Source organism: Carassius auratus, unplaced genomic scaffold (genome assembly GCF_003368295.1).
Source record: "Carassius auratus strain Wakin unplaced genomic scaffold, ASM336829v1 scaf_tig00039765, whole genome shotgun sequence".
Taxonomy (NCBI): Eukaryota; Metazoa; Chordata; class Actinopteri; order Cypriniformes; family Cyprinidae; genus Carassius; species Carassius auratus.
The window spans coordinates 103,791-127,579 of record NW_020526538.1 but is presented as its reverse complement, the minus strand read 5'-3'; the positions used below and the strand labels follow the sequence as shown (position 1 = coordinate 127,579).

The following is a 23,789-nucleotide window of genomic DNA, read 5'->3' as shown; positions in this document are numbered from 1 at the left end:
CCAGGTTTTTTTTTTTCATACCAAAAAAATCATACCAACAGTGATTTACAGATTTCTTTATTTTCAGACCTGCATGACTACATCAGCGGAGCTTTTGGAAATATGGAAAAGTGAAAATGTGAGTGTTTATACAGATTCCTGACCCTCCACATTAGAGCAGCACAACCCTTGGAAACAGAGTAAACATTGTTGGCTAATTAGCCACTGCAACTAAACAAAGGCATGGTGTGTTTTGCCCTTGTGGTCTTTCAGAGGGGAGGTTTGAGGTAGTGTGTGTGTTTGCTGGTGGTGTGTTATGGGCGACTTTTTGGGGCTGTGCACAATTAAGGTCTATGAGTAGTAAAGAGTGTTTGGAATTCTCACTTTATCCACAGACCTATAGTTCAAAGTTTGCAGCACCACCACAGACCTCGACCACTACCATAGTGACAACCATGGATACAAGTACTGTGGGCGGATGTCATAGCAATAAAGAGAAAGGAGCGGTTACTTCAATGATTGTTCGTTTGTTCAGCTTTGCAATTAATCCTATATGGGACAAGCATGGTCAACAGGAAAGATTCTCTTTCACATTGTATATTTTTCATTAGAGCTATTTTGCTATTGCCAGGTAATCGTTAGTATTTACAGTCCGGCTCTCAGTGTTTATCGGAGTTAAACTGTATTTGTTCCATATGGCTGTGTCTGTGTTTGTGTGTGTGAGCATGTGACTGCAGCCTGCAGCTAGTGACTCCATATGCTTTTTTAGATTATCTGCATAGCCATATGCTCCTGTATCATTTAGTGTTCAGAAAATGGCCAATAATCAGACACTTTACCACCAAGGGTTTTAAAGACACATTCCCATGACTAGATATAATATAAACGCTATCAAATGTGACATCATGACCCCAGACATACACCTGTACATTTCAGAAGGCAAGATCTCATTTTTAAACTGATATCAGTCGATGATAATTACTATTAATTGACCCTGATTTGTTTTGTAATTATTTCATTCATACTCAAAATTATAACTATTATTTATCCATCTTGAAGTATTTCCTACAAACCTCTGAGCATCACTGTTGTACTGTGTGGATCAGGTCTCAAAAATAGCACCTTTGTGTAAATTGTGTTAGGTGGCATAGTAGGTGGATCTATGTAAATGAGGTCTGGTGTTTTATGAGGTGACCAGAAGTCTCAGTCCCAGCAGTCTGCAGGAATCTCAGCATCACCACCACAACTGGAGCAGATAGTGTCCTTTTTAGACACTGAGATTTTTTTTTTAGTATTGACTAAGACCAACATGGACAGATGTGAAACTAGCTAGCATCACACTTTTATTTACGTAACACAAGGCATATGTAAATTTTTAGGTCTATGCTCAATTTTTGGTGAAGAAGTTTTTTAGCTACTGTTTTGGCGGAAAAGAGGGACTTTCCTCTAGTTTCTTCGTTTTTTCCCTAGCATTGATAATATACAAACATCATGTTATTGGAGATAAATTTGCAAGGTTTTCTCCTTTTTTGGAGTTCTTTTCTGACTGTGGCAGCATTTCAACCTGCGCTAAACCGATACAGCCTCTACTCTGGACCCCATCCACAGTACAACTCAGCAAAACCAACAGCCAGGCATAAGTGAGTATCCACGAGTGAAATATTCTTTCTCTAAACTGATGGCACAGGTGGTGAAATAGCGGTTTGATTTTATGAAATAATTTCAGACACATATGGGAGGCAATAAAAAGGAATCTTCCATTCCAACATCATGTGAGATGCTGTTTAAGATCGTAGTTAAGAAAATATGATACAGGACCACCTGTCCAACTTTTCCTATAGACACTAAAAGCTTTTCATTTTCAAATACATTTTCCAGTTTGGTATTACTGTTGGGTGCAATATGTTTAGTTTACATTGAGGCGCTATCAAAAATCTCCTCAAACTTAGTGAATTCATAAAGAATAAAAATGTTTACAATGAGATATTTACATTAACATTAGTAAATGCATTAGGTATCACCAACAACAATGATAATTTATATAGAATTAATTAATTTTGCTTAATGTGATTATATATTCTGTAATTGTTAGTGGAACTATAAAACAATGTTAGTGTATGTATTTTTTTTATGTTAAAATAAATGTAAAAAAATGTAAACCAAGAAAAATAAATGTTGAAATTCTGTTTATTGTTAGTTTGTATTAACTACTGGTTGGCTAATGTTAATATATAAAGGTGCATTTACTGTATTTAGGTAAGATAGCATATTGAGTACAGCGAAGCAAATAGCAGATTCTTTCAGTGTTGAGAAAGAGGGAATATTTGGTTTTCTTGCTATTGACAACTTCAATTATTGAGTGTTATATAATTGTATCTCTTCAGGAACCACTGTGCATATGTATTGGAGAAGACTGTCTCGTTCACTATTCAGGATGGAGCGACTCCCTTCATGAAGCCAGAGTACAATAAGTGTGCTTGGGGTCAGAAATGCCCAACTATAAAGTAAGCTATTAGTAACTGTTTAACTGTCATTCATTTTTATATAAATATATATTTCTATAAAAAAGCATTTGTTACATTTAGCTAATTTTGACACCCTGTCTGTTCTTACAGGTATCGCATGTACTACAAACCCATGTATAAAGTTGCATATAAGACTATGACACAGCTGGAGTGGAAATGCTGTCCTGGATATGCAGGTGTTGGTTGTACTGCGATATATGGAATGAAAGCAAGGCCCCTATTCAAAGGACCACTGCCTGCACAGAAGGGCCCTATGTCTCGTTTTAAAGGGCCCATGCCAATGCAGAAGGGTCCTATGCCAACATTTAACAGGCCAATGCCAATGCAGAAGGGTCCTGTGCCTCCTTTTAAAGGGCCCATGCCTGCACAGAAGAGTCCTATGCCTTCTTTTAAAGGGCCCATGCCTGCACAGAAGGGTCCTATGCCTTCTTTTAAAGGGCCCATGCCTGCACAGAAGGGTCCCATGCCTCCTTTTGAAGGGCATATGCCTGCACAGAAGGGTCCCTGGCCAATGCAGAAGGGTCCGATGCCTTCATTTAAAGGTCCTAATCCCTCTCAAGAGGGTCTAGTGCCTTCATTTAAAGGGCAATTTCCCCATCCCAGCTTCAACGGAAACCCCTGGAATCAACCTCAAACACCACCCAATGGCATGAATGAATACTCCAGCCCTAATACTGGTCCCTCTTCCCGATATACCTCAGCTGAACCTTCTCCAGACCACCAGGAACCTGAAATAGATTATCCTGAACCGATGCCAGAGCCTCAAGATCTTGGCCATGATTTAATCCCAGAAGAGAATGAGCCAATCACAGACTACCAGAATCCACAGCCAGATCACTATAGTTCTATACCAGAACAGACTGAGACAGAGCCTGTTCCTAATGCACAGGCGCCCTCTGGTGGAAGTGAAACAAACCAAGGTAAATGAGCTATAATTTACAGTTACACACTCTTGTATATATATATTAGATCATTTATTTGTTCAAAATAAAGCTGCAAGTGTGTTCAGATAACTAAATAAATATAATGCATTACAGATCATGATGACAACAGTATTGAAGATGAACGGTTGGATAGGATAGAAGAGGATGTGCAGAGACTCTCTCTTGGTCTAGAGACTCTACGTGGTACTGTGACAGGCCTGGAGGACAGCTTGCGTGCTTCCCTCCGTGAAGATGCCAACCGAATGTTGACTGCTCTTATTTCTGCAGGACCCAGTCCTATCGCTGCTCCTTCCCTGTCCAGGGACACCTCTGTGGGTTTCGGAGATTTGCCTGGAGGTGCACCAGATATTGAGGGTTCAGATGTGGTGGGTCAGTTCCCAAACTTGGTCGATTTGGCTGAAAAGGTTTCAGAGCTACAAGCAGAGCTTGTGTCAAAGGCATCTGAGATTGAAGAATTGAGAGGAGCAGTCGTGGGTCACAACAACACCCTTCAAAGACTGTCAAATGGGTCAGTGAACCTCACACAAACTCACTTTCAAAAGGCCCTGGAGACAATGGTAGAGTCCAAAATGAATGAATCTCGGGTGACCATCTTAGATGGCTTTGAAAAGCGTGTGGAGAGTGCTGAGGAGCGATGCGAGAGTCGTATGGCAGAGGTGCGCCTTCAGTGTAAAGAGGAACGTTTGGATGGACAAGAGCAAATTGAGCAAGTCCTAGACATAAGGGCCATAGGATTACAGGCAGAACTCCAAAAACTGCAGGCTCAGCTTCAAGACCTGGAGCCTGAAGAGGGTTGCTGCATTGCCATATCAGGTCTAACTGAAAGGCTTATTCATGTGGAGCAGTCAGTGGGTGGCTTGAATGAGTCCCAAATTCATTTACGTGCCGAACTTGGTGGACACAAGGACCATATAGAGGGCATGTTGGAAGGCCGATTGGCCTATGTGGAATCCAAGATGAACATTGCATTAAATCAAGAGGAACCAAACAAAAGAGGGCCTAGCAAACTGGAGGTACAATTGGAGGGGAAGCTTAAGGCTCTTGAAAGTCGTCTTTTGGCTGCAGTGGAGGAGCTAGGTAATGTCACAACACCAACTTTACTAGAGGGTCAGGCTGTGCCCACACTGGAGACAGAAGTGGAATCGTTTAGAAGAAGAGTTGAGGATGATTTGGACCGCTTACAGAAACAACTCAAATCCATAGAGGTCATGTGCACTTCATCTTGTGTTCCACAGCCTGTTCTTACAGGATATGTCGCTCCTTTGGGAACTGAGGATGAGGGAAGTGACGAAAACCACACGGAAATGAATGGGAAACTTGATTTACAAGTAGAGAGATTGAACAACCTCAATGCCACTCTACATAACCTTCTTGTCCAGCTGGCAGAGAAACAAGTGGAGGCAGGTCTTCAGGGTGAGGTGACCCTGCTGAAAGTAAGCGTGAACTCCGTTAACAGGTCTCTGTGTGGCTTGCAAGAGTCTCTCGGCTCTGTGATCAGAGAGGTCGGCCAAACCAACCTCACCTGGCAAGAAAGAGAAGAAAGGCTTGCGCAGCAGGTGAAGGGTGTGGTTCAGCTGGTGGGGCGACAGGCATCTATGTTGGGTACTGGGGAGCGAAAGTTGACCCGTCTGAAAGGGGAACTCCAGGATCTGAGGCGCAGAGTGGCCGGAGAGCTCCAGGGTTGCCGTTCCACTGCTATGGGTGTCCAGAAAGAGGTGACTGAAGTCGGGGGTCGTGTTGCTCGCGTGGAGGGTCAGTGTGGAGGCCTGGCACACCTGGCTGACGACCTGGAAAGAATACGAGGAGAGCTGGAGAGACACTCTGATGGGTATCTGTCTCATGTAAATAGCACCCTTGTGAACCATTCTCACCAGCTGTCTGAGCTCAGAGATAGCATCCAAAACTGCACTGGACCATCTGGATCTACTAGAGTAGCTGGGGACAATTTAACTGCAACACAAGAAATGGCAGAACAACACACAACAGAACCGGCTCATCCCAGAGGAGACCAGTTTGCAGTCCCCACACAGTACAGAGGTAACTAATAATTCAAGTGCACTTTATAATGTGCATACAGTTTTTCCTCACAGATACTATTATATAGTATCTTTCTCAGGAGACTCTTTTCTTTCCAACATCTATGGTATGATCAGTATTGAAAATCAGTCTTCCCAGTCTGTGGTGCTGCTGTTTTGTATGTTTTTTTTTTTAAATCATTAGTCTTTTATTATTATTATTTTTTGTCTTTTATTCATTTTTACTAAGCAATTTTATGGTTAAGTGTATTAAATGTCTTACTTTGATATTGTGAATATTTTTTTTTATTGTAGGGTTTTTGAATTAGAGAGGCATATAGGTAAATTAGAATTTTGGGAACACAACCTTTTGAACTCTTTTTTTGTGTTTATACCTTTATATATATGGTTTTGTAAAAGCTGGTTCTTAATAAAATGTTAAAATCTCACTTAATGTTTTGTATATTAATGTGTATTATTGATCTCCAACAGCAAATATGCAACAGGCTAATAATTGCACTCTTTAGTTTCATAACATGAACAAGTATATTTGAAAATGTTCTCATTTTAATCTAGATTTTTAGATGTTAACAAGAAATGACAAAAATATACAAAATTATCAACTGTAAACATACAGAATGTGAAAACTTTAGGAGTTCCTGATGTATTCAGTGAACCACATTTTCGACCATAACATCTGGGAAGGAAAGAGAGAACATGTAAAACAATTAGTTGAGCTGTTGTATCATTAAAGCCTGGCCAAAATGGAAGAAAAACTGCACAGAAAGAAGAAATTATGTTTTTTTGACGTGTAATTTTGTGTATTTGTGAAACCAACATCCAAGTTCTAAGATGTTTTCCTTCTTTAAGGGATTCTAAGCTTTGGAAAGGACACTTAAAACCACAGCAAATGACTTTTTAGTGATTATTGAGGAATGTTGGTGCTGATACTTACTAGCAGTCAAAGTCGCCTCCTCCTGTTTCAGATGTTTTATGCGTTTGATTATGCCAAAAGCATCATATCCAAGCGCTGCTGCTGCCAGCAAACCAAAGATCTTAAACAAAGAGCAAACATGAAAAAAGTGTGAAAGAAACAATGGTGGAAGCACAAGGGTCATAAAATGCTAAACAGAAAATAAGAAAATCAATCGTTCCTATACATAATCACATCTTATAATCACTGAAAAGTATGTTAGGATCTAATTTAGTAAAATTTGTTAAGAGAGTTTGACAGCAACACCATTAGATATTAATTTCAGGGCAGAGTAACCGATAACTTTTATTACTTAATCTTTTAAGATTATCCTTTCAGCCACAAACGCAGTCTTTGCCAGTTTACTCACCGAACCAGCAACTTCCCCGGAAATTTCCCATCCCCAGCGAAGACAGATAAGAGAAGTAACAAAAAGGAGGACTGATCCTGTGATTGCTCTGAATAAGTCCTACAATATGAAGGAGAACATATGCCTTTGTTTAAATGTATTTTCCAGTAAAAAAAAAAAAAAGAGGTTGAGAATAAAAAGGTATTGAGTAAGCTACACTTATAACATAGTGGGCAAGTAATTGGTCTAAATAAAGAAAGAAAGACAATCCAATATCGAGTACACAATTTTTTTTTTACCAGCCATTGGAAATACATCAGTGATAAGTACAGGTGGGTAAGTAGGTCCATGGCATAAATGATGAATATGAGAATGGCCCAGACCAGCTCTGTGATGCAGCCCCACAAGTAACATTCAAAGGATACTGCTTTACAGATAGTCATAATGGTGCACAGAGCCTATTAAAACAAACAGTAAAATAATTTTTAAAAATTACTGTATACATATATGCATTTCTCTGATCCATGACACACACACACACACACACACTCACACATTTGCTCAAGATAAACAGCTTGTAATATGTATCAAATAAAAGTATTATGCTTAATACTACTTTAAACCAATCAGATTAGTACATTATTGATTTGAAATCAGCATGAATCTTGAATAACTCTGGGCAGACTTACAATTTCAAGAGCTAAAATCATCCCCTTGGGTGACCAGATGAATTTTGTGTTTTGTTCAGTGGCTGAACGTGGCTGGTTATCTTCTTTTGTGTCTACCATCTTGATCCTGTAGCTTGATTAAAAATAATAAAGAAGCAGGTACACTAACAGACAATGTGCATAATGCTCCAAAAAAAAAAAAAAAAAAAGACCTAGGACCTAGATGTATGCTAATGGAAGACCAATGGTTAATTTGAATAAAACTCAAACAGTCAAAATAATAAAATTTCACCATATAAAAATGAGGTTGTTATAATCTTTACATGTTACTGTTTGATAATGAATGCTCTCTCTTACTATGAACTAATGCAATATCAAATAGCATTTTACATGTTATTTTACAGAGCAGTCAAAAAGAGACAAGAAGTTATGCAGACACTAAGCGCTGTATTTTAAAACCAAAAAGGATACATATTTAATCTTTAAACACAAATAACACCTAAACACACACAAAAAAATAGGCCTAGTTTTGAGTGTCAACAGGTAGTTGCCACACTTTACAACTTAACAACAAACTTCACAAACCTTTATAACTTGTTTAGCATAAAACTATACTATACATAAAACTAACTAAATATACACTTAACCAATAAATATAAAATATAGCCTACTATAGTATTTATAGTGAGTTATAAATTATTTAAAATCTTAATCGTAATCTGTGATATGTTTGATGCATTAAATACCTGAAAAGAAGCTGTTGAATAAATCACTCGGATGGGATGCTTTCACAGTGCGTTTGTAGAGACGAAATGAACCACATACATCTATTGCACAACATAAAGCAACACCCACCCATAAGAGTTACAGTGAATGACGCAAGACTCCACATTATCATCGTCTCTGCTGCTGTGTTGCTTGTTGCCAAGTCCACGCTTTTCCAGCAGATGTGGTCTTATTTCACTCTGTAGATGCGGGGTGGGGGGTTTGAATATTTGTACATAACTCAAGTTGCCCCTTGTACCTCAGTGTAATGAATATGCCAACAACCCCCCCCCCCCCCACCCCCCCCGCCCCAACAAAAAAAGTATTCATCTACAATGCAGATTTTCTAATTTGCTAAGACACGGTTAATGAAACTGTGATCCACTTGATCTTCATCATCTCATTCTTAGCACAGCAGAAGTCTTCTCTTGCACAAAAGACCTTTTCAGTTGTTTCACACACTTTTTCAAACCCTATGTCACTACAGATCTCATTGAACTTTGGATTCATTGTGTTGAACAAAAGGAAAACATTTATTCAAAGCTGATATAAAGTACTTGCATAATTATGAATTTCTAGTGCACCTGTGTGAAACTCATTTGCATAACTCTTCAATCAGCATTCAGTCCTCATCCCTCTTTAAAAGATTCCTCCTCTGTCCTGCTATTTGCAAGTATGGATCAAAGAGACCAAAAGCATGGAAGGAGTGTAAGCGAGCATGGCAGAGGGCCAGAGAAAGAGGAGTCTGGATACTTGGTGGAGTAGCTGCATTACTATAAAAGGAGAAAATACAGTTCAAGTTTCAAATGAAATTCAAAGGGTCCAACCCATTCTGAGTTAGAGAATCTATTGCCAGACTTTTTTTTTTTAACGACAACAGGTAAATCACGTATTCCATTGTGTATTTTAACTTCAATGTACTGCCCTGTTGGCAGAACAAGGTTTGTCTCCAGTAATGCAGATGTTTCATCAGTCCTGTTTTTGTGTTTGTCATAATGTCAATTTTTATATGCTTTGTTTGAAATTTGTATTGTAATGAAATGTTATACAGATGCAACTGGAATAATTTGATTTATGAATTTGCATTTTTAGAGAATAATGTACTTGAAGCTCAAGTGGGACATCACACATTTGTGCTGCCATCTCCAATGATGTCCTTTGCCACATACAAACTATCAGTTCAATACAGAATGCCTCACCACATTTCTTCATGCCCTTAATGAAAGGCTGGTTTCACATAAAGAGAGAGGGCTGTTGATTGATTTGCCATATGAAGAGGTATTTCCATTGGTGCATTGCAACACTACAAGGGAAAACATCCAATATGAAGTTCTGAGTATTTTAACTCTTCATTTAGTTTTTTAGATATTACCACCCATAAGTTTCCTTTTTACCATATTCAACACTTTTGAGTTTGAACAGTATAATTTCATGATAGCTGTGTTTTGTATTTTGTTGTCCATTGTGTAATAATTGGTTGAAAGAATAAATTAATTTGACCACAAGCTGTGGTGTTTGATGGAAGTATTTGATTATGTTGCTTTTTTTTATAATATTTTTTTGTTTTGTGTTGGAGCATTTTGCAAACTAAATGAGTAATTTTGGCCATTGAGCTTCAGTTTCATGCTGTGTGATAAATGTTTTGAAAATGTGATGTCTGAGTGGACAAGTGTGTTTAATCAATTTAAAAAAAAATTAAGGATCATTATTGAAATATCAAGAGCAATAATTATCAATTTCATCGATTTTAGTCATATTTTGGTTTCGCTTTTTAATAGGTTATTTACATTATGCAATTTTGTGTAAATGCATACATGAGTAGCATTAAACATTTTGGTGATGAAATAAATTGATTTGCAACAGTCTATATTATTGATTGATTTGTAGTTAGGCCTAATGGTTAAGGTACTTATTAAATATTGAAGCATTTGACATAAGTAAACAAACTTAAATAAATAAAAAAATATGCATATCAAAAGCAGCCCAGTTATTAATGAAAATTTTATGTAATCACATACACACACACACACAATGATATGAGCATGTGTGTGTGCTTACATAAAGTTTTCATTAATAACTGGGCTGCTTTTGATATGCATATTTTTTATTTATTTATGTTGTTTACTTATGTCAAATGTGTGTGTGTGTGCTTACACTTAAACAAGTTTTCATTAGGAATTGGGGTGCTTTTCATGCACAGACCTGGCAACCCTATTAGTAAGAGAAACTTACCAAGTGCTCCTTCCTGAGACCGGATGCTCTACCATTATTCTTGCAAAAACCACAAAAACTTTAAATATGGAAAATATATCATGAGTAAGCCTGTTGATCATTAAAGCTTTAACATGAAATTTGAATTTGTGACACGGCAATTTGTGACATTTGAATTTCAACAACAAAAACCTATTTTATTTTAATTATTGAATCAACTAAAATATAATTATTAAATAACAGAAGCAACAAAAAACTTTTTTTCAACAGGATAACTTATTTTTTATTGAATTTCCTTTGTGGATTCCATAGAACAATACAACAGAATTTCTGGATAATTTTGGTGATTGAGTTTTCAGCATGGTCATAACCATTTTCATCAATATCTTCATAAACGCTAAGATAATATCATACACATTAAATACAGCACAACCCAAAGGCATCGAGAGTTTCACAAGACATATCAAACACCACTAACAACGGAGAAGTTGAGTAGCATATTCATTTAGAAGAGGGGAAGAGTGGGCCAGAGCAGAGAATGGAAGAGAAAGAGAGAGAGAACGAGGGAGGGAGAGACACGCTAATACATTAAGCAGGCCGACAGCCTTCTACCCAAAAGCGAAACCTGGTTTTCCTCAAAGTCGCAGGCAAATTAAATAGTCTGAAAAATATCAAATAGATAGCTATAAGTCTGGGTAAGCTTGCATTATGAGCATCTGATCATGCAATAATATAAAGGATCTCATCATAACAACATCTGCTGCATCAGCCCTAAATAAAATGATGGGTAAAAACTAATCTGGTGCATTTACTAGATTAATAAGATGTTTACTCAGCATCCTTGCATCGGAAAATGATAGACTTTAATATATACTGTTTGAATACTATACAAAACAATAACTTTAAAGACTTTATTGCATCTGTTAACCTGCCATGAACATGGTTCAACTGATACATTTCGTAGCTAATTTAAACGACCCCCTTGATTCCGGCCGAGAGGTCTAGCTATACACCAGATATTTCTGATCATCTGCATTTCGATTGATTGATCGAGCAGAAAAATAATCTAAACTGGCATCCCGGTGATGTTTTGATGCAAATCATGGACATTTCACACTATAGCAGTTCATCTATCTCTTAAAGAATAAGCATATATATTTTTATATGTACATCTGAAAATATACCTCAATATCGCAGGCTTAAATCCTGTGATACTGCATATGCTTTTGAGAGAGGGAAACAAGAAAATATTGATGAAATTGAAACTGGCACGTATATCTACATAACTGATATCTCAACACACAGGATTAATTCTCTCTTTTCGGTGCTTACACAACACAAACAAAACCCCAGTCTATATATATATATATATATATATATATATATATATATATATATATATAGATCTATTTTTAGCATCCTCTAACTTAAACGGCACTACATCAACACAGCACTCAGATGCATTGTGTCATGAACAACCACGCTAATTCTGTACTGTGAATGCATGTGCTTTTCATAAGACAAAGATTTGAAAGAGAGAGTACTAAACAGAGTCAACATTTTCAGTCAGGAAATGAGAAATGCTTTAATATACCCTTGACCGTTTTTTCTTGCTGGTTGAAATAATGTGGTCCCTCCATGAGTTTAGGAATGATTCTGCCCACGGTAGCCCTGGACGCTCCCCACCGCCTCAGTCTCAGTCGCATCAGTGCTCCATCCCACCCATGAAGAAATGAAAACCAACAAAATACCGAAACAAAAGAGGTCAACATAGAAATGGAACAAATTGTACCGAAGCACGACCCACCAGAGGTAAACATTTTCAAGGAACAAATTCTGTGGGGCTTTGTGAATTTTTTTCACATAATTATTATTAGATTTATTTAGGGTCTCTAAATTGAACTAGACTACAGTTAAATAATAAATAATCCCATACACATCTTAAGTAAATATTTATATTTATATATTTGTTTATAATGATATCTATACAGCACAGACAAATACATTCTCTCAAGTTTAGCATTACTATTGTCAACATCATCAATTCAAAATTCATATAGGGTTCATATACTTTTTCATATATTTTGGTACAGTATTCAAGTGTTATGAAATTTGATCAAACTTTTTTAGTTGTATACATCACAATAATAAACAGCACATTAAAATTTCCTCCGCTCTATCCCCCTCCCATCTATATGTGATTTTGGAATAGACCCCTTCCCCTTCCCTCCCTCCCTCCCGCCCCTCTTATCTTTCACAGACGTAAGCACAGATGCACAAACAGGGAGAAGTGTGGGGTTGTGGGTAGGGTTCAGGCACCACACTGCTAGAGTCACACGATCAACGTCTTTCTGTGGAGAGACGGTGAGACACACTATTTGAGATTATGCAGCCGTTCAAATTCTGGTCAATAACTGATCGATTCCATTCTATTTTTTCAAAATAAACATGAATTGAAGTCGTAAGGATTTAAGTTGTGTGTTAAGTGACAAGGTTTAAAGATGAACTTTAAGTGAGCTAAAAGGGATGCCAAAAACAATTTAAAAGCAAAAAAAGCCAGTCGGGCATGAATGATTACATGTCAGCCAATAATAAACCTTCAATATCAAAGCATCACATCAGCACTCACCAGCCATCTCCTGCTTCCTCAGATACTTCTTCGCTCACATCTGGTTGGAAAAGGAGGTGGGTGCCCCCTGCTGTTCATATCCACCCTGACCGTAGTCTCCACCTTGATTGTAGCCTTGCTGGCTGTAATCGGGCTGGTAGCCTCCCTGGGAGCCGGCGTATGGGTCCTGCTGCCCATAACCTCCCTGCCCATAGGAATCAGGGGCAGGCTGCTTCTCCTGGGGGGGCTGTTGGCGCATAAATGGTGCGATGATCCCGGTCTCCTTGAATACAAACCACAGGTTACCCGTCCACAAGATCAGATTGAGGAAGCCAAAGACCTGGAGAGAAAAGTAAATAAAAACAAGGTTTATAATTCAGTTTCAAAGTTTGCTCTAATCACAAAAGAGACAGTGGAAGACCTGCATAAAAATGGATTTTTATCAGTAAGGGGATTTTCTGTATGGCCAAGCAGAAGTATTAAGACTCACCACAGAAGTATTAAGACCAGACATGACAGGGTCGTTAACTTCGCGGCAGTGGTTGCCTTCCTGTTCACAAGCGGGGACCAGGTCTAGAACCTTCTCTGGGTCTGTAGCTGTCTTGACATCAGACAAGCCCTTGGCCCATGCTGCCGAGCTCACCAGCCACATGAAGGTGAATACACACGTCACACCAAAATCCTGCAATCAAATTATTCATATAGAATTATACGTGAATATACAGTCGGTAACACTTTAGAATACTGTTCCATCATTAATTAATAACTACACAAGAACACATGAGTAACCAATATAAGCACTCTAGTAGCTACAAGTATCTAACAAGAAACTCGGATTAATGAAGTAGTGAGTAATAGTGCTTAGTCGAATGTGGTCGTTCACTATTAGCTAATCAGTTATTTTTTTACTAATTTAGTAGTTGTCATGCTTTTCACTTTAGAATACTGATGCAAAGTAATTAGTAGTTCCTTTAAAAGGATTTGGTCATCCTTGCGTCATTACTAGTGGGTTAGCATGATCTTTACTTTAGAATTAATCATACATTATGCATAATTCACATTAATTGTGAACCTGTACACAGTACTTCTTAGTAGTTCTCCAGGATATATGAAATAAAAAAATAGCAGCTATTGATTAGCTAATAGTGAACTACCAGTTTCAACTGAGCGCTATTAATTGCTAAATCATTAGTCAGAGCTTCTTGTTAGTTAATAGTAGTTACTAGAATGTTAATAGTGCATTAGACTTTGTTCTTGTGAAGTTATTCATTAAAGATGGAAAAGTATTCTAAAGTGTTGCCATATTGTCTAGTGTTGAATGAGACACTGAGCTGCTACATCAATAATTCACCCAGAATTCTAAATTCTATCTTTGTTTACACACCCTTGTGTCATTACAAAGTCAATGCTAAAAAAAAATTCATATCAAGGTCATCAACATTTCATGGAGATTTTTAGAATAGAATAGAATGTTGAAGAATTTGCTAGGTCTAATTCTAGTATAAAAGCAATCAGTTTGAACTATTCGCAAATATGCTGATTCTTATTTGTATGCCGAAAATGCTAAACATTCTTGTCTCATCACATTCGGTTAGGAATTACACAAATAATGTAAATGATACCATATTTCCAATTCAAAACAATTGTCAAATACTAAATGTTTCACTACTTCTATTTTACCTTGCTCTCTCTCAGTGTTATAACTGACGCTTGGTGCTGGAATTCACACTGTGCTACTATGACAATTTTGACACTGACACCCGCTGTCAGACCACTGAGACGGACCACACAAAAAAATTATTTTTTAAACCTTTTCTGAAATACAAGAGCGCTGCCTAATGGATTGCAGCACAGCAGTACAAGAACAGAAAGTATTTGGGCGCACAATTTGGCCATTTCTAATTATACTTGTCCCCTTCAATGTCTCTGGTGGTGCAAGATGAGTAAATAATAGCAGATTAAATTTTTTTGGGTAAACCAATGCTTTAGTGCTTATGTATTAAAGAAGAAAACTTACAATAAGTGGTCCTTTATTGTTCTCACGGTATTTCTCAAAGGCAAAGACATAGATGCTGAGAGCTGCCATTGAATACAGGAATGCAAAAACGCCTATGGTGACGAAGAACTCTGCTGAGGATGAGTAATCCCCAACCAGGAAGAAACGCTCCTTTTGGGAATTCTTGCAGACAGGGGCATCAAAATACACTTGATGAAGCCTGAAGGAGATACAGGGGAACCGGGTTACTGACAGAACCATAATACTTTCAAAGTTGGGCATCTCAGCACATTTACAATTTAGCCTAATTTAGAGTTACTACACCAAATCTCAATGGGCAGGAGAAACAGTTCACCTTGGATTATGAATCATGAAGAAAAGGAAATTTTTTTACATATTTAGTGTACTTAGGATTACAAACAACTCTACTTAAATGCTTAACACTACGTGCTCAGAAGCACCAGAATTTAATAAAAATTTCAAAATGGGGTTCAGAGAAAAATATTGTTTATTAAAAAAGGATAGATAGACCATCTTAAACCAGCTCAAACCAGCTACCATGCTTCAAAACATACCTAACCAGTATATGCCTTTTTTTTTTCAACAGGGAAATAACTAAACAATTAAATTTTACCAATTAAAGAATTTAATCAAGATCTTTTGTAACAGGAATAATATATAACATAATGCTATAAAACATTATATTTTAAATAACAGTAATAAAAAACTTTACTAATTTTCCCACAAAGTATAAAAGGGTCTTATATACTGCATGTAGTTATATTTTAGGAAGTGGGACCCTCGTATCAGGGGATCTTGATCATTTGGATCAATTGATGCATAGTAAAACGCATCAAAAAAGGCAAAGAAGCAAATGATCAGGGGATCATCATTTGATAATTTGAAAGCCCTGCCAAATAAAACACCAGAGGGACTGACTTTGTACTGCATTAAAAGCTGTTCCTGAAAAAGTAAATGCATATTGATAAACAAGTAAAACGTTGATATCATCACACAGGTCTAAAAAGACAGAGGTACCTGAAGGGATACTCAAAATCCACAGTTATTTTCAGGTCACTGTCTGATCTGTTTCTGCACTCCACGCTCATCCTGAAGGAGCCGGAGTAACTCCCACAGGTGGAGAATGCAAAGATGGCAAACACCTGGAAAAGAGGTTTATATTTATGCATTTGGCAGATGGTTTTATTCAAATGCATTCAAGGTAATACATTTGATCATTTTATGCATTTATGAAACAAGCCCATGACCTTGCCATAGTTAGCACCTTCTCTTTGCTTAACAAGTGTTTCACATGTATCACGTTTAGTGACTAGAAGGTTGTTTGACTACGAAGGTCAAGGTTTGGGACTGAAAAAAGGAACAGAATGCTTTCTTTACATTTTCATCTGAAGACTCACATTCACACATCAGGGAGGAAATTTGTGAAGACTGGTGCAAATGTGATAATGCCATATTTTACACATAAAAATGGTTTACTGTAGGAGGTGTGTATGAATGCAATTAAAATAGAGACTAAATAAACCAAATGAAAGCATCTTTCACCATGTGACAGCAGCATCCTGACATTATTTTTTATTTTTCCTTTCAGGATTTAGAGTCATAGAGATTACTTATGGACTTTGCCTGGTGGAGGGACTGAATGGAGAATGAAGCTATTAAATTTCACTGAGATACTCTGCCATCTGTCATATAGCTGAGCTGGGCTCTGTTATGAGCCCAGGAATCATCACAGGAAACTAAATAAATAGGCAAACATCAAGCCACAGTAGACCATGCTAAACAAAGGCAGACCAAACAAGTCAAATGAGGTCAAGAGACAAAGGCATCTAAACAAAGACTGATAACCAACTGAGTAACTTAACCATAACACATATGAATGCAATTATTGTACAAACAAAGCAAAAAGCCTTAACAACTCGTGATAGAAAAAACAAATCACATAGCCCAGTATACACCAGACCAGACAAGGTCCAAGAGAGACAATTAATTCATTAGTCAGGCAGGCTACACACTACACAAGACAGTCCAAACTAATCAAATCTGATCAAATCAAACAAAATCAAATCAGCTCACATTACCAAGGTCAGAAAAGAAAGCAACCCAATTGAATTAAACTGAGTTTTGTGGTTCAGTGAATCAATTAAACTGAGCAACTGTATCAAAAGTAAGCTTATACACAAATGCTGATTTGGAGAATTGTAATACGTCCAAACAGTTCTGTATTACTTAAATAAAGAGATAAATGATCTTGAATTATTAGAATGATGGCTGTTCTAGTGCAAGATAGAGTACAGACAGGATATACAAATATAGTCTTGTTCAGCATTTTACTACAAAGTCCGTTATTTGGTGCCATTTTCACGTCGTACAAAGTAAAGAAGCACAGTGTGACCAATAGAGGGCACTTATACTCTGAAACTGTGCGTGTTCATGGTGTGTTTACGGTGCGTTTACTCTGGTGCAGATTTTTTACGTTTATTCATATTATACCAGGTATCTCTGCTGTGGTCATTCATAAACAAAGCATCTTTCCAACTGTAATTTTGTATAGGCTATACGTTAATTATACTGGCCATGTACTTACCTTGCCTGAATGAATGCAGTACACAACAGTTACAAAATTATACTGCACTTTTAAATAAACTAATATAATATAAAATTTTCAAATGTCAAATTACACAGAACAGGAACAACATCGATTGTTGTGGTAAAACCTACATTTTTCTACTAGGTTCCTTCAGTACTGAAATAAAAACTTAGCAATTTAACACAAAATAATTCAATAAGATGTAATAAAATAAGCCATTCTGTGTTCTGTATTTGTATGATTAAAAATGAACTATTATGTAATGTTGTAGGCCCACTGAAATGTTATGTATTACTGCTGCCAGTTTATTTACAAGTAATTTAGATTTCAAACGCACACAAATCTGTTTTTATGTTACAGTTATATTAAACTGAATCTCCTCTGTGTACTGTATGTCTAAAGTTGTAAGCTTATGGTAAAATGGGAACCAGTTACAGCTTTTAAGAAGCCAACTCCCAAGCCAAGCTAAAGTCCCTATAAGGGTATTCTTCAATCTTTGGCCAGGCTGAGGAAATTACTGACTATATAGAAACCCAAAATGTTTGCAACAGACTGCGTACTGTGCAGGAAGTGTAAAGTCTACTGGTGTTGAATGCTTCCATATGTTTGATTATCAAGTTTAAGGTTTACATAATGTCTTAGATATAATGAGGCATCTATTATATGAAAAGTGACAGTATCATTTCACCACGTTCACCATAAATAGCCTATATATATATATATATATATATATATATATATATATATATATATATATATATATATATTAGAACTTACCCATTGTAAGACTTTGATAAAGCCCAGTGGGACTTTCAGCACCCTGAACTGTCCACCGGCAACCAACTGTCAAAAAAACAACGTGAAAAACGTTAGACAAACAGACAGACAGACAGACGGACAGATAGATAGATGAAAGTGTTATGGATGATGTGTCTTCACCACGATGACTCATAGCACAAACAGGCCCCTTCGCTCATATAAAGAGCCAATTTATTTTGAAGCGATTGTGAAACCTACGCATAGCATCTGCTACTGTAAAGCCACTGTCGAAAAAACCAAAACACAAACCTATCAAAGCAGTAACGGGAGGAGACGAAAAACATAATTTCTAGTCCAAAATTCTTTATATCTCTGACGCTGAAAGCAAAGGAAGTGAAGGTGAGTCTCGGGACCTTGAACCATGGCCAGACCGCCTGCGCACTCGTCACCGCCATCTCCGAGCCCCCGAGCTTCCGAGCAGCAACCGACAGAGATTTCTGAAACCATTTTGCACGCCAATATCATAAAAAAAACCCTTCTCTCTAGCAATCTGGAAAATGCAAGGCCCTTAATTGAGGACACATATCTTAAATGTGCCGCTTAAATGTGACAGTTTCATGCATTACGGCATTATTGATATTTGGAAATATTTGCTAAATCAGCCCTTTGGTATGTGATACTGATTTTACTCGGACATAGTGACGTAGGAAGGTGCGGTTTTACACGACACCATTGTTTGCCCGTGAGGATGGTCCTTCTTGCTAATACATAAATAAATCAATCGATCAGTAGTACATCGATTTAGATCTCCTCTTTACGCGATTTAATTATTCATTGCAATATATAAAATTGGGTTACACACGAATGAAGTTTGTATTCGCTTGCAAAAATTTGCATCAGACAATGTTCTGTAATATAAGCAATCAATAAATAATATTATATGATTGTGTGTCATATTCAGTAGACACCGATTCCTCGGTCACTGCCTATATTGCCTGATATTAATTAATAAATAATAATAATAATGAGACAGAAGGGCCTGGGCTTATAGCTGAAAGTCACACAGTCACAGACAGTATTGGGATGGAAGTCAGCTGCCATTTTAAAGCGTATCTACGACCGCATCTGTATGTGATAAAGGGCCTCGTCCATTCGCTTTGGTTTGATGTTACGCTTATGCACTAAACGTTAATGTAATTTAAAATCATGCCAATAAACGTGCATTTTATAAATGCATAATAACTGCATGTATTGCAGCCTTCCACAAATACTTCAATACGTCTAACAAATCGAGCGCTTCATCCGATGTGTATAAAATACTATACAGAAACCATAACGCCAAGCATGTGTTTAAAACGAAAATATAGGATGGCACGAAAGAAAGCTCCTTGAAATACTGTATCAGTGAACAGAAGAATTTTCCACCATCATTTATAAGCGCATTTTTTTTATCGTAGTATACAATGACTGTCTGACTGAAAGACAAACGAAAAAACATATATAATCACGTCAATAATATGCTAAAAACATTTCGAACCCAAATGCCCTACCTGATTTACAACATCCATGTTAGTCGCCTGCTCGTAGATAGGAGAAACAGCTATAATCGGAGGGAGGCAAGTGATGGAAGCGGAACAGCCCACGGAGGGGGAGGGAAAATCGACAGAACGGCAGCTTCAGTTGCGTCACTCACGCGCTTCGAGAACTAGAAGGCGTTTTTGGTGCGCAAAGAGCCGAGCGGGATGAACCGACCGACCCTGATCGCTGTAGAGCAATGAGATCATTAAACTGTTACAATTCACCTGCTTCTTCTAGCTGTATCTTCAGTGATGCTCTCAAATATGATATTTCCCCTTCTAATGAGTTGTTTCGATGGCAGGCTGCTCGCGCTGCAGATGCCGTAAATTATGAATGTGATTGACCACTGACCACCAGATCCGGCGGCCACTAACGTAAATGCGGAGATTGAACTAGATCGTTTCATTTTGCAGTGGTTCGGTGGAACGTTAAGATGCCATTTGGGAAATACCAACAATGCATGAGAGTCTTCAACAACAACATGAAAAACATCACAGTTTTGAATAACTAGCTAGATCTATATGAGAATGATGTAGGAGTGTGAGAATATTCTGGAGCTACAGTTGCTAACTCAGGATTTCACTGGGCTAAAGAAGATTGCATGCTGGAGGCCTGTATCGAACTTCATATTTTCATCTTAAATCTTGTTAAAATTTCGTAATGAACTCATATATATATATTTATTAAGATCTTTCACAGACTATAAGGAAGGTGTGAATAGAATGTTCTCCTTGTGGGAAGTAACCATACAGAGTTGGACTGACGATGATGACTCACACACTATTTTTAGAGATGGAAAAAATAAACACTCCTTTAATAAAGAAATGCTAAAACATGAAAATAGTTCTAAAAATCTCAGCTAAAAAATCATGAAAGAAAAAAGAGCACTTGCAGAATAGGCTTAATAGATTATATCCATAATGTATTTTATATATTTAATTTGATATTTTAGCTATATTTAATAATCATATAAAAATTTTTTTAAAATTCTGATATACAGTATGCAATTTTGTAATATAACAACATGTCATATTATAATTGTATAATATCTAGAGCTTTTGGTGCTTTTTTTGTGATAAATATTCTCTCTTAGAAATATAAGCACAAAAGGCAGACTCGTGATAAACTATATTCTTTCCTCACTCTACTTCTTCCTTTTGAAGCCCAGGGGCCTGCAGCTGTTCTTCTCATTACTAATAAAACACTATAATTAGAGGTTCTCTCTTCATGTTATGAAAGTGTCTCAGTGATAAAACTCATGTGCTTCAATATCCATAACTTCACTATTGGAAAAGAGGCTGAGAAATGTTCTAAATTCCCTTGAAAGAGAACACTAAATATTAATCATATATCTTTCCTCTGGCCAAACAATTTGGGCACATATCTAATAAACACATATAAAGCAACCCTGGTGGAACTTGAACCCACAATCCCCAGCTCCAGAAGTTGATGCCTCATTAGGCCACCGATCCTTGACATGATTTGCTGCATTTTGTATTACAAATTGGCTTTGCAAAAAGCTTTCCCACAAAATGGCTAAGTTGGCTCAGTTTTCACAAATTAAAATGGCCATAATTCTCCATGATATTATAAAAATGACAGATTGCAATGAGTGGAAACATTTCATCTTTATATTTGTTTACAAACATAATTCAGAATGTAATAAACCTTAAGTTAATATAATATTCCATGTGAAGCGGTTCTATTAATATTGTTCTGTATATTTACACTAATGAAGTAAAATTGTTAGGGAAGGGAGCAAATGCTGGGGATTACATAGAGATGTGGTATGACAGACAAGTTCACATCTGCATTCTGTGGTCATTTATTTTTTAGAAAATGTTCAGTAATTTCTATTTTTACTGCATGAGAATAGGGTACAGTGTCCTTCTGAATAGATCACTGTGTCTGTGGCTGTTTTTCTGGGTATTATCAGTGAAAGGAATCTGACAAGACTAAAGTACTGTAGGCATATCAACAACATTGCAAAATCACCACATGTATAAAACTGGAATAAAAAAATAAAACAAGTAAAAATTATAACAAAATACAAAATTAAACAACTTAAAAAATAACAAGAAAAAAAAAACGTGTTTTTTATTTTATTGACAAAAGAAGTGTCCTTGAAATAACAGCTAGGATGTTCAACCCAACACAAGTATGTTGTTTCTCCTTAACAGTGCGCTTTTTGTTCCGATATCATGATTTATTTTAAACTATATTCAAAGACGTTTAAACAATACTGGAGACCATCATGGAAAACAAAAAACAAAATAACAGAAATATACACAAAATGCGAGACAAACCTGTAAAATTATTAAGTGTTAATATTTCAATTATTTATTAAAATTTCATTCAGTTTAAGTATTTTTTGAAAATTATTTCAATAATTTAAATTGTTAGGGAAGGGAGCAAATGCTGGGGATTACATAGAGATGTGGTATGACAGACAAGTTCACATCTGCAATCTGTGGTCATTTATTTTTTAGAAAATGTTCAGTAATTTCTATTTTTACTGCATGAGAATAGGGCACAGTGTCCTTCTGAATAGATCACTGTGTCTGCGGCTGTTTTTCTGGGTATGATCAGTGAAAGGAATCTGACAAGACTAAAGTACTGTAGGCATATCAACAACATTGCAAAATCACCACATGTATAAAACTAGAATAAAAAAATAAAACAATTAAGTAATGATAATAACAAAATACAAAATTAAACAACTTAAAAAAAAAACGTGTTTTTTATTTTATTGTCAAAAAAATTTTCTTGAAATAACAGCTAGGATGTTCAACCCAACACAAGTAATTTGTTTCTCCTTAACAGTGCGCTTTTTGTTCCAATATCATGTTTTATTTTAAACCATATTCAAAGATGATTAAACAATACTGGAGCCCATCATGGAAAACAAAAAACAAAATAACAGAAATATACACAAAATGCGAGACAAACCTGTAAAATTATTAAGTGTTAATATTTCAATTATTTATTAAAATTTCATTCAGTTTAAGTATTTTTTGAAAATTATTTCAATAATTTAAAATACTGTATATTTTAGGTACAGATAATCCCTCTGTAAATGACGCTTAAAAATAAACAACAGAGTGATGGATTAAAAACATTAACATATATAAAATGTTCAACAACATAAGCTGTTTATAAAACGAGTCCTTTCAGAAATCTGAATTTAAAGAATGTAAAACTGCCATGTTGACAGGGTAAACTGGAGCTGGTCACTTTCACAGATTGAGTAAGAACCGGTCACAGTGTTTCAGAACTAAACCACCATTCTCAGCAGAGTCTTTCTGTGACTCAGAGCAGCATGAACGATGTGATTGGTCAGTCAGGATTCTGTTGCTCCACCCACTGACATCCAGATCAGCTCTTTATCTGTTATTCAGAAAGATGTAACACAAGTCATCTCATCAGCCAGTTCCTCTTCCTCGTGGCTCCTGATGGGCTCCTCATCACTGTATATAGGTCCCATGTCTGTGTGGTTTAGGAAGCCTTGACTCTCTCCTGAGCCCCCACGACTCAGGAGATCACTTGCAGCACTTTCCATCTCATCTATGGTCATGTGACAGGCGTCTGCAATCTCCCGCTTGGCAAAGGCTACAAATTTGGGGTCCTTGGCATACAATCCCAAACCCTCAGAGATCAAGACCTGAGGAAGGCAAAAAGAGAAAGATCTGGAGTGACTTATGGCACTATACATGTCAAACTCAATAGACATACAGCATAAATATAGTCATTTTTCTGTAATGTTCCCTCGATGTTGCCTTAATGTTGTTTTAGTTGTAACATGTTATAATGT

General features: G+C 36.8%; 3 protein-coding genes and 1 pseudogene across 4 annotated transcripts; 1 reads left to right on the top strand and 3 right to left on the bottom strand.

Moving 5' to 3' along the window:
• The first annotated feature begins 1,068 nt into the window (after nucleotides 1-1,068).
• LOC113084137 (EMILIN-3-like) lies at nucleotides 1,069-5,912 on the top strand. Its single transcript, XM_026254786.1, has 4 exons — nucleotides 1,069-1,619; nucleotides 2,364-2,483; nucleotides 2,595-3,424; nucleotides 3,542-5,912. Exons 1-4 carry the CDS (start codon nucleotides 1,471-1,473, stop codon nucleotides 5,491-5,493), a joined length of 3,051 nt encoding a protein of 1,016 aa, XP_026110571.1. The 5' UTR covers nucleotides 1,069-1,470; the 3' UTR covers nucleotides 5,494-5,912.
• On the bottom strand, nucleotides 5,651-8,322 carry LOC113084136 (proteolipid protein 2-like). Of its 2 annotated transcripts, none has more exons than XM_026254784.1 (6): nucleotides 8,200-8,322; nucleotides 7,475-7,586; nucleotides 7,085-7,243; nucleotides 6,807-6,905; nucleotides 6,419-6,518; nucleotides 5,651-6,160 (listed from the first exon to the last, which is right to left on the bottom strand). In XM_026254784.1, exons 2-6 carry the CDS (start codon nucleotides 7,571-7,573, stop codon nucleotides 6,132-6,134), a joined length of 486 nt encoding a protein of 161 aa, XP_026110569.1. In that variant the 5' UTR covers nucleotides 7,574-7,586; nucleotides 8,200-8,322; the 3' UTR covers nucleotides 5,651-6,131. The 2 variants fall into 2 exon arrangements, with proteins under 2 accessions (XP_026110569.1, XP_026110570.1); XM_026254785.1 differs by having other exon boundaries at nucleotides 7,475-7,580; nucleotides 8,200-8,302.
• Nucleotides 8,323-11,955: 3,633 nt separating this feature from the next.
• LOC113084134 (synaptophysin-like) lies at nucleotides 11,956-19,983 on the bottom strand. The gene is made up of 7 exons (XM_026254782.1): nucleotides 19,951-19,983; nucleotides 18,419-18,484; nucleotides 16,072-16,196; nucleotides 15,055-15,253; nucleotides 13,528-13,719; nucleotides 13,059-13,377; nucleotides 11,956-12,780 (listed from the first exon to the last, which is right to left on the bottom strand). The coding sequence occupies exons 1-6, from the start codon at nucleotides 19,966-19,968 to the stop codon at nucleotides 13,093-13,095; spliced, it is 885 nt and encodes a 294-aa protein (XP_026110567.1). The 5' UTR covers nucleotides 19,969-19,983; the 3' UTR covers nucleotides 11,956-12,780; nucleotides 13,059-13,092.
• A 3,342-nt stretch (nucleotides 19,984-23,325) lies between these two features.
• The window catches only part of LOC113084135 (voltage-dependent L-type calcium channel subunit alpha-1D-like), a 37,168-nt pseudogene continuing 36,704 nt past the window's right edge, over nucleotides 23,326-23,789 (bottom strand).

Excerpts from the sequence above, each read along its gene's own strand:
- LOC113084137 (XM_026254786.1), top strand. The coding sequence starts at position 1,471 with ATGTTATTGGAGATAAATTTGCAAGGTTTTCTCCTTTTTTGGAGTTCT. Across the intron at positions 1,620-2,363 it reads AAACCAACAGCCAGGCATAA|GAACCACTGTGCATATGTAT; the intron begins GTGAGTATCCAC and ends GTATCTCTTCAG. Across the intron at positions 2,484-2,594 it reads CAGAAATGCCCAACTATAAA|GTATCGCATGTACTACAAAC; the intron begins GTAAGCTATTAG and ends CTGTTCTTACAG.
- LOC113084136 (XM_026254784.1), bottom strand. The coding sequence starts at position 7,573 with ATGGTAGACACAAAAGAAGATAACCAGCCACGTTCAGCCACTGAACAA. Across the intron at positions 7,244-7,474 it reads TGATTTTAGCTCTTGAAATT|GCTCTGTGCACCATTATGAC; the intron begins GTAAGTCTGCCC and ends TTGTTTTAATAG. Across the intron at positions 6,161-6,418 it reads GGAGGCGACTTTGACTGCTA|ATGTTATGGTCGAAAATGTG; the intron begins GTAAGTATCAGC and ends TTTCCTTCCCAG.
- LOC113084134 (XM_026254782.1), bottom strand. Across the intron at positions 16,197-18,418 it reads TTATCAAAGTCTTACAATGG|GTGTTTGCCATCTTTGCATT; the intron begins GTAAGTTCTAAT and ends CCTCTTTTCCAG. Across the intron at positions 13,720-15,054 it reads ACAATAAAGGACCACTTATT|GATTTTGGTGTGACGTGTGT; the intron begins GTAAGTTTTCTT and ends ATTTGATTGCAG.